The sequence below is a fragment of the Zea mays genome, chromosome 5 (genome assembly GCF_902167145.1).
Source record: "Zea mays cultivar B73 chromosome 5, Zm-B73-REFERENCE-NAM-5.0, whole genome shotgun sequence".
In the NCBI taxonomy this organism is placed as follows: Eukaryota; Viridiplantae; Streptophyta; class Magnoliopsida; order Poales; family Poaceae; genus Zea; species Zea mays.
This window is the reverse complement of record NC_050100.1, coordinates 184,530,124-184,539,321: the sequence shown is the minus strand read 5'-3', so window position 1 is coordinate 184,539,321 and position 9,198 is coordinate 184,530,124. Positions and strand designations below refer to the sequence as shown.

At 41.5% G+C, this 9,198-nt stretch overlaps 1 protein-coding gene across 1 annotated transcript; it reads left to right on the top strand.

Moving 5' to 3' along the window:
- Positions 1-5,914: 5,914 nt before the first annotated feature.
- Positions 5,915-9,140, top strand: LOC100272755 (uncharacterized). The gene is made up of 6 exons (NM_001360607.1): positions 5,915-6,159; positions 7,201-7,353; positions 7,505-7,657; positions 8,240-8,323; positions 8,674-8,845; positions 8,972-9,140. Exons 1-6 carry the CDS (start codon positions 6,058-6,060, stop codon positions 8,995-8,997), a joined length of 690 nt encoding a protein of 229 aa, NP_001347536.1. The 5' UTR covers positions 5,915-6,057; the 3' UTR covers positions 8,998-9,140.
- The last annotated feature ends 58 nt before the right edge of the window (positions 9,141-9,198 follow it).

The following is a 9,198-nucleotide window of genomic DNA, read 5'->3' as shown; positions in this document are numbered from 1 at the left end:
TAAAAGAAGGCATCTGGTCCGAGTCATATTCTAGACCCCAGAAGTTTTCAAAGTGCTCCGCAAAGTCCCAATCTGGAGTAAGGTAGTCGTCAGCTGGGGGTGGTGAGGACAAGGTTGACGGTTCGTAGCTGCTGTCACCCGGGTTGCTAACGCTGTTCACGTTGTCCAAATTCTCTTGCAACACCAGAGAGTCTTGCTCAAGCATGCAAGCAATGTCCTCCAATGCTACACAAAGTTTGGTTGCGTCAAATGAGGTCAACCCCCGTCCCGGACGGATTGTTTCCCGGGCTACGGAAAATATCTTGTCCGCAATCTCTTGCATCCTTCCAATTGCCTTGTCGGCTACGGAGTCTGTTGAATCCATCTGATGTGGATTTAGTTGGTTAGTGTACTAGACAAGGGGAGTATCTACTAACTTCCATGTTATGACATGAATTGCGTGGAAACATGGACAGACTGAGGTGCTAGCAACTAACATTCAGGTACTGACATAGACAAACTTTGAAATAAACCCAGATAAAAAATTAGGGATAAAACACATCAATGGTATCCCTTTCACCGACAAGAAAATTTGGTAACACCTCATCTATGCTCAAAGTTTTGTAACCAACAAATACATATTGACATTACCTTTCCTGCAGGGGATCTTGGAACCGAACAGGAAGAACCCGAGTTGATGGGAAAATCTGAAGTATACATTACACAACAAAATCGTTAGTACGTCGCTCGAAACAAAAGTATGTAGTGAATAAACTGGACATGATGACATTGTACTTAAATGCAGTAATTGAAACGAATTACTACCTCGGCTGCTAACAAACAAATGTATGCTTCAATTAACAAAGAAACAAATCTATGCTTCAATACAGGGGGATACTTAACCACTGCAGAGGAGATTGTGAGAGGGGCGGGATGGAGGATACAATCGGCTGCTAACAAACAAATCATTACATGGGGGACAATCGGATCCGTACTAGGTTGAGACGAGAGAGATCCAAACGACGGCGTCGGCAGAGGAGATTGTGAGAGGGGCGGGATGGAGGAGAGGAAGTACCTGCGAAGACGACGAGAGGCGATGTTGGGACGTGTCGCACCTTGACGATCCGCGGTCAAACCCCTAGAGAACTGAAAGGGTCACGGAACCGTCGAAACGACCTCCGCGGCGGAGGAGAAACAAGAGAGGGTCGCCATGGATGAGAGGAGCTTACCTGCGAAGAGGACGAGCGCAGCGGCGGGAGATGTGATGGGGGATGAGACGAGCGCCGCGGGCGTCGCGAATGAGGCCGGCTATCGGCCAACGACGAGCGCGGGGGCGGGAGATGCGACGGGGAGGAGAGCTGCGGCGGCGAGTTGCGTCGGGGACGAGAGCGTCGTGAGGGACGCGGGTTGCGAACCCTAGCCAAATGTGGTCGAAGCGCGGCGCGCAAAAGCGGGTCCAGAATTTAGGCGTTTGGGAGACGCTTCGGCTTCTGGCGGCCAGAATTCGGCCAGAAGCTGAACCAAACGGCACCGAAGTCTTGGGAACAGGTCGGGAAACGCATGGGTTTTGTGGTCCGAGATTGCTGACCGGGATCCACGTGTTTGATGTTTCCTTTTGTTGAACATTGTGACATAGCTAAAGTTCAACAGAAAAATCCTGATTGGTACATTTATCAAAAAAAATATTTTCCTTTAAACAAACAATCGGATATTTAATGCTCCATCCGTTCGATTGATTAGGACGTATAAATTCTTTGGCACCGTCTTTAAAGCAAAACTTTCATCATTTAAACCTTTCAAAGATATAATCAATAAATAAAAATAATACCATCTTAAATTACTTTTATATAAATCCAAATATATAGCATACATACACTAAAAATATATTCTTGTACTAAATTATTAGTCAAAGATTTAAAACAATGATTTTTAAAAATACATGCACGACTGAACCAATGGGATGGAAGGAGTAATTACCCTCTCTATTTAAAAAAGAGAGTGCAATTTTTGTTTTTAAGGAATCTATACATTAATTATAAAATATTTTTTATGGTAACCTATTTGAAGATATAAATGTTGATGTAATTTTCTATAATTTAGTTAACACTTTAGAAGTTGAGCTGGTTTAAATTTAGAGTTATAGTTTTAATTCTCTATAATTTAGTTAACTATATTAAATCTTATCCGTCATATCCATTATGTACCGTGCAATCTTACTTGGGGAAGACCGTCCTATAGTGTAAAATTGTAGGAATTCTTTAAAAAATAATCTGAGAGTAGGTGATATATTGAGTCTATCTCCAACAGGCTATGTAAACGGTCATGTAAAGCATTATAAATTATACTGTTTGTATATTGTAGTTTAAAATAGTGAGTAAGATATAAAGTGTGATAGTGAGCCTGATGAAGATGAAGATAGTATGAGATTGCATCTAATCATAGATGATGAATCCGTCGAACAGAATTTGGTGCTAGCATATTAGCATCAGATCATGTGGAGCGCTGAGCAGCTAGCTCGTAGTCGATTACTACATCTACATGCGGGGCGGCGAGCACGTACGCGGCGCCGTGTGCATGACCAGTCCACCAGCAGCGTCGGCGCATGCCTTCAGGGCCGGACGGTTAGTAGTCTTCTTCAGTAGCAAACACAGTTTGGTGACGCTGGGCTGCCGGACAGGGCTCTTTGATTTGTTGTTTATGTTGAATTTGTGATTTAAATTCTGAAAAAGCGATCAAGTTGACGAGCGAAGCAGAGGCCTATCACAGGCTTGGGCCAGAGCGTCCCCACGCTACGGATCATTCTCTACTCATCTTAGTGTTTCGTCTCTATAAATACACTTGTAATCCGCAGGAGATCGTCACCTTATTGTAAATCTCATGTGATTTATAACCACCCGAAAAATAGTGATATTGTTGCTGGCCGGCGTCCGTGGTTTTTTCCCATTCGCTTTGGAAGAGTTTTCCACGTTAAATCTGTGTCTTATCTGTGTTTGATCTACTTTGTGTCGTATTAATTCATAACAGTTTTTATATATATATTCTCGTTGTAGAAAAAAACTAAAGTTCCATTAATGTGTCGTATGTTCCAAACTTGCTCAAAAGGTTTGCGGATGGCACTCTAATTCACTATGAACAGCTCATCAAGCTCACACCATCTGTACGAGTCTCTCCGTTGCTTTCTCTATCGTCCCTGACTCCCTGTAACTCGTATCAGCGAAGTGTCATATTTATTTCTCTATCCCCGTAAATCTAGCGAGGATGCATGAGGTCGTCGTCGACAGTGATGTACTCACTAGGGTCATCACCACCGACGAAAACAAGGTGCAGAGGAAGAGAGCAGGCATTGCAGATAGTGGGGGTAGCGACCATTTGGACACTACACTAGCGAGCACGTGATGGAGAGAGATAGTTGGCGGTGCATAGAGTGGGATGGCAGCAGCGTCGAACATGAACTTATGGTAAGGACTTTACTTCCAGCAGGTGAGATGTGAGCTGATTTGATGGTGGACTATCATGAAGTTGGGCCTTACAACCAAGTTGGGCTGAAATATGAAGATAGGTCGGCAAGAATGATGGGCTGATATTAGAAGAAGGGTATTATGGAATTGATGTTAGTACCTCCCAAAGGCTTGTGTCTCATCCACAGGTGCCCACTGGTTTTAGTTTTTGACGTCACGATTTGGGTGTCAAATACAAATTTTATCTCTATAGGTCTACATCCGATCCGCAAAATGATGGATTAGTGCTGTGTGAGACTTTACTAACTTCAAGTCCTTGTTTACACATGATTTTGGTCTAGCTAAAAACCTAGGTCATCTACTAATCTTTACTTCTTTGAAAGGTGGATTCATATTGCATCATATATTATATGCTTCTAAATAATTATATATGTATTTCTCTTGCTATCTATGGTACTTTTGTTTAACTATTTGTCATTGTTGATCACCTAGTGGATATCCAGGGGGTACACGTGCGGGTGTAAAAATCCACCCATTAAGACTGATTTGGTGGTCAGGGATCCCAAGGGGATCCATGGGGAAGGAATCCCCTTGTTATTCAAAATTGAATTGCAAGAGGATTTCTCCCCCTTGGGATCCCTGATCACCAAATCAGCACTTAGGCATTATGGGTGCGGTGTAGCTTAATTAATAATGTGCCAGATAACAGCATGGGTGGATGGTTGCTCCACACTCACACTACACCTACACATTGCCATTCCTATATATCCTCTTCCTACTCACTGCATTCTGTCGCAACATGCAATAGTTCAATTCACGACGATCGCCTCTATCTTGTGAAACATATTTAAGAAAAGCCGGAATGCAATGACTTTCAAGACATCAGCGTTGTCCAAATTATCAGGAATGCAAAGAACTTGAAGACATCAGCATTGGTACTCGACCATGCTAATCGACGTTAGCAACTTCTTCTGCCATTAAATGTGGACGACGATCCTTGAGAATGTAACGGGACGAAAACGTTTTTCTGCTCCAAAAATAGTCCGTATCCTTTTATTTATACTACCAAAACGCCCGTACGTTGATACTATTTATTCTTTTATTTATACTATACTAAAGTGACCCTACATTGATATGATTTCTATCTATGTTTGAATAAGTATAAAATAGAAAGACATATATGTTATGTTGGCTAGGTGAGCGAGTATTTGAAACATAAAGACATATTTGCTCCATTTTTTTTGCAATATGCGCATTTTATAAAAAAATAAAGACTGATAAAATAGAATATTATTTGTCGGTATAATGAGGTATACGGATTGGGAGTAGCCAATCTGGTTATTAAGAACATTTGTTTATTGAGTAAGTAGTTTTTTAAGTTGTTAAATGAAGATGATACATGGCAATGAATTCTAAAAAATAATTAATTATAGTCCAAACCATATATTTAAGTCACGAGAAAATAGAAGACCCACACTTCTAGGTTGGTCTCATGAATATTAAAGAAGAATTATGGGATGGAGGAAGTTTTAAGTAGGCCATAGTCAAACCACCAGGTTCTAAGTCGAGCAGATGGATCATGAATAGACCACTTAAGGCCTTTTTCTAAACCCTTTTAACATTGTGCGTATAAAGAATGCTTTAGTCAAAGATATTATGAATGAAAAATTTACCAAACCTAATTTTTCGCAGAGCTATTGTTGGGATAAAACCTATCGAGTGGCATAATTTGTTAAATTTATTGGTAATTGATTTTTGGGTCGAGAGACAAATTCCTCTAGGAGGCCCACCGAAAATGGAATCTACTCGATTTACTCAATGTGTTGCCTTTTAATAGATACTCCCTCGTTAAATCACATATGTTGCTTTAAAAACTAAAACTCTCTCTCAAAATTATAATTTCTTGTGGTATTTAGGGATGAGTGTTATTCTCGTAGCTAAACGCGGTCGAAAAGGTAGTATAGAATGCTACTTCTGTAATCAAAATGATACTATTCATCATCTATTTATTGATTATAACCTTACTGGAAATATTTAGAGAATTTTTTACTTTGCTTTATAAACAGAGAGAACCAACAATGTTAATTATTAATTATGATTTGGATAGCTAAAATCTAACAAGGGAACATCACATAGGAAAAAAAACTTCTAATTGGGATGGTAACAATGTTTTGGTTTATTTGGCTTTGTCAGAATGATGTCGCCTTTACTTTTAAACTAATGTCATCAATTATGCAGGTTAGAGAACATAGAGAATGACGCAGAAAAGAAGATGCTCACCATAAGATTCGTAGGGGATGTCGATCTTTAGAATGGTGGCTTTAGAGATCTTTGTAAGATATGGTTGAAGTTCGAACGCAAACTAGACTTTATACTCGCCTATAACTCACTGTAAAAAATAAAAACGATGCAATTCACGGAGTGAGTACCTCTCAAATCTCGTACAAAAAAAATGCTCAAAAAGAAGTTTCGAGTCGATGGCAGTGGGTATACCACCGGAGCACGACACGGCCAGCAGACCCTGCCCCGGTTCAACTGCCGTGGCCGTCTCGTCCCCGTCCAGTCCACCTTTCCCTCTTCATCTCCGACTCCGCCGGCGGCGGAACCCCAACCGGCGAGGATGGGGAACATCTTCGTGAAGAAGCCCAAGATCACCGAAGTGGACAGGGCCATCCTCACCCTCAAGACGCAGCGCCGCAAGCTCGCCCAGTTCCAGCAGCAGGTCCGCCTCCCCTTCCGCGGCACCCTGTCCTAACCTGAGCTACGGATGGCCCGACGCCCTCGCCCGTGTCGAGTTCCGGCCGTCTCTCTGCCTCCTCGCTGTGGGATCGTATCAGATTCGGTGTCCGTCTCGCGCCGTCGCGCGGAAGCGGGTGTGTGTGTGTGTGTGGCAATTGGGATCTGGAGTTGGATCGAAGTAACTCGCGAGTTTCTAGTTTTGCAGGGATCGATTAACGTGTATCAATTGGCTGCTTTCGCATAGGGCGCCCTGGTTAGAGTCGTGTCACAGCACCGATCCAGGTCGACATATCTGGCTGGCGATCAGGAGTGGAGAAAAAATCTCTCCTAATTCCATGCTATAGTCCAGTATTCATTGTGAACGTTAGAACTGCTAATTTTGTTCGTCCAAACATCAATACACCAGTTTCTGGCGCGCATTCCGGAAATTGTGTTTGCTTTGGCCACACGTTAGTGTATTCCAATAATCGGTGCTGCATTTTGTTGAATTTGCTCGCTATTAGAGGCATTTTAACTTAATGTACTTTGGATGGTATACTTCGTATTTTGATTCTAGCTTAACACAACCGGTGGTCCTGTCAGCAGGTGCTGACTATTCGGATTAGATGTTTATTATCCTGAGTTCCTCATATTTAATCATTTCAATATCACATTGTTAGCACTACGGAGAGGAGAGGAGGATGGAACAGGTAGCAGCAGCGTGAGGAAGAAGAAATGAGTAGTGATGGGATTATGGGAAGATAAACTGTTGTGTTTGTTCTGAATATCGATACCCTCTCCTCACACTTACATCAATATATAAATGTCTTCCCTTACATGGGCCTGCACAACACTAATTCACCCACGACTGCCCAAACACCTTTGCATTGTGCTTCGTCGTCCTGTCCGAGCTTGTCAGCATCCCAGCAGCACGCAGGCTGTTGCCTCTCCTGCACTTCCAACATTACCATAGCCTTGGATCCTCACACACATCTGCTAAAAGTATCGAAGGAGTGTGTTTATGTATGCTTCTCTTCCCTTCCAGCTTGAGAAGGTAATTGAAGCAGAAAAGGAAGCTGCACGGCAGTTGGTTCAACAGAAGAAGAGAGACAGAGCTTTGATTGCACTGAAGAAGAAGAAAGCTCAGGAAGAGCTGTTGAAACAAGTTGACACATGGCAAATGAATGTTGAACAACAGGTTTGTAGTTCATTCAAATAATTGTTCTTCGATACCAATTAATATTGTCGTGTAGGGCTGGAGTTCTACATTTCTTATTGAAGCTAAGGAGCACAGAGTTTTGTAATTTGATGTATGATAACCTGAAAGTATTTTCGTCTGCTTGGTTTAGCTCTCAGATATTGAACTAGCAAGTAAACAAAAGGCTGTATTTGAAAGCCTGAAGGCTGGAAACGCTGCCCTTAAGTCTATACAGAATGAGATAAACATTGATGATGTCCAAAAGCTGATGGATGACACAGCCGAGGCTAAGGCTTATCAAGATGTAAGTATAATTAACTCTACCTGTACATTCATTCTAATATTTGATCATTTCTATAGGGGTGCTATGCACTTTGGGTTCATCCGCTGTCAATCACTTTGGGATTGTCTCTTCTAAGCACCTTCATTTGCAGCATTTTTATTAAGATACATACAATCGGACGTTGTGAATATCGCCTTTGATTTTTTTCGCCAGCAACTTGTCATACTGTATAGTCATTGTGATAGCAACACGCCAGAATGAAATTATGAGTGCATCCATATCCTGTCTGAAAATATAAGTGTTGCCTATTTCAATCCAGTCACTTGTGGCAACTATGATTGTGTGCCTATTTCCAGATTTTCATCATAAATAGTTTTGAGCATTGTTGTAATGTTGTATGTGGGTAGTAAATGACTAAATATGATTGGGACTGCTATTTATCACCCTTGTGAAAAATGTGACCTGTATACAAGTAGTTCTATATTCTGCTTTTCTTTTAGGGCCTCATAAAAAGCATACCTTCTGTTGAATTGTTGTGATGTTGCCCCAACGGCAAAAGAATGTGCCTATTTTTTATCTGTGACCAATCACTGCCGATTTCAGGAAATAAATGCTGTTCTGGGTGAGCAGCTCTCGGCTGAGGATGAAGAAGCTGTTATGGCTGAGTTTGAAAACCTAGAAGCTCAGGTTTGTCCAATAAAGCATCTGGAGTTCTTTTCTGTTGAGAAGGAACCCAAAATTATGCCATTTATACAAATGAGTCTGAAAATTCAAAATTTCCCCTTATACCAGATCTATGTTTCACTCTTGGTTATAAATCCTCTTGTGATATATAAATATTGTTTTTGCTCGCGCGGAACCCGAAAGAAGGCCCATGAAATCATGAATTATGTGTAACGACCTGATTCCATATGAATGCTAACGTCACAAACACATTTAAAAGCTTCAGAATCTGAAGTGAGATTTAGACGGTTCTGTACTTCTGTTTCCGCCTTGCTAGTTTGAAGTCTTAGTTCTAACATCGCCTTTCTTTGCAGCTTGCCGTCGAGTCTTTGCCAGACACTCCTGTTACTGAAGTAAGACCTGAAGAGAAAATGAAAGCTCCGGCTGACACAGAAGCTGTGCCTGAGGACATAGATGAGGCTATTGAGCTCCCTGATGTGCCTATGAAAGCGCCAGAGAGGCCTGAAGCTCCAGAAAAAACCAAAGGTTTCTGTCTCGCGTAATCACCTCGTTATATATTTTTATTAGGCACCCTTAGTTTTGTATGATATGCTTTTGCAGTCAGTTTTGTTTATATATATGGTGCATTGATGATATGCTTTTTGCCGACAGTTTTGGAGGAGCCACTGCCTGCTTAGTGGATGAAACTGAGATTAGTAGGACACACTTAGTTTGCAGGAATTGTAACATACCCACTATTTCATTGTACTATCTTATTTTCAGCCATATCAGAATTTTATTGTGTACAGCAAGAAAATTTGGTGTTTTTGCACCATCAACTATCACTAGTTTGGATTTCTCAGTGCCAATTTATAGTCACATTCTACGGGTGGGGGGTA

Bases quoted from the DNA above. Each gene is read 5' to 3' on its own strand.
- LOC100272755 (NM_001360607.1), top strand. From the start codon at position 6,058: ATGGGGAACATCTTCGTGAAGAAGCCCAAGATCACCGAAGTGGACAGG. The intron at 7,354-7,504 runs GTTTGTAGTTCA...TGCTTGGTTTAG, and splicing joins AAATGAATGTTGAACAACAG to CTCTCAGATATTGAACTAGC. The intron at 8,846-8,971 runs GTTTCTGTCTCG...TTTTGCCGACAG, and splicing joins AGCTCCAGAAAAAACCAAAG to TTTTGGAGGAGCCACTGCCT.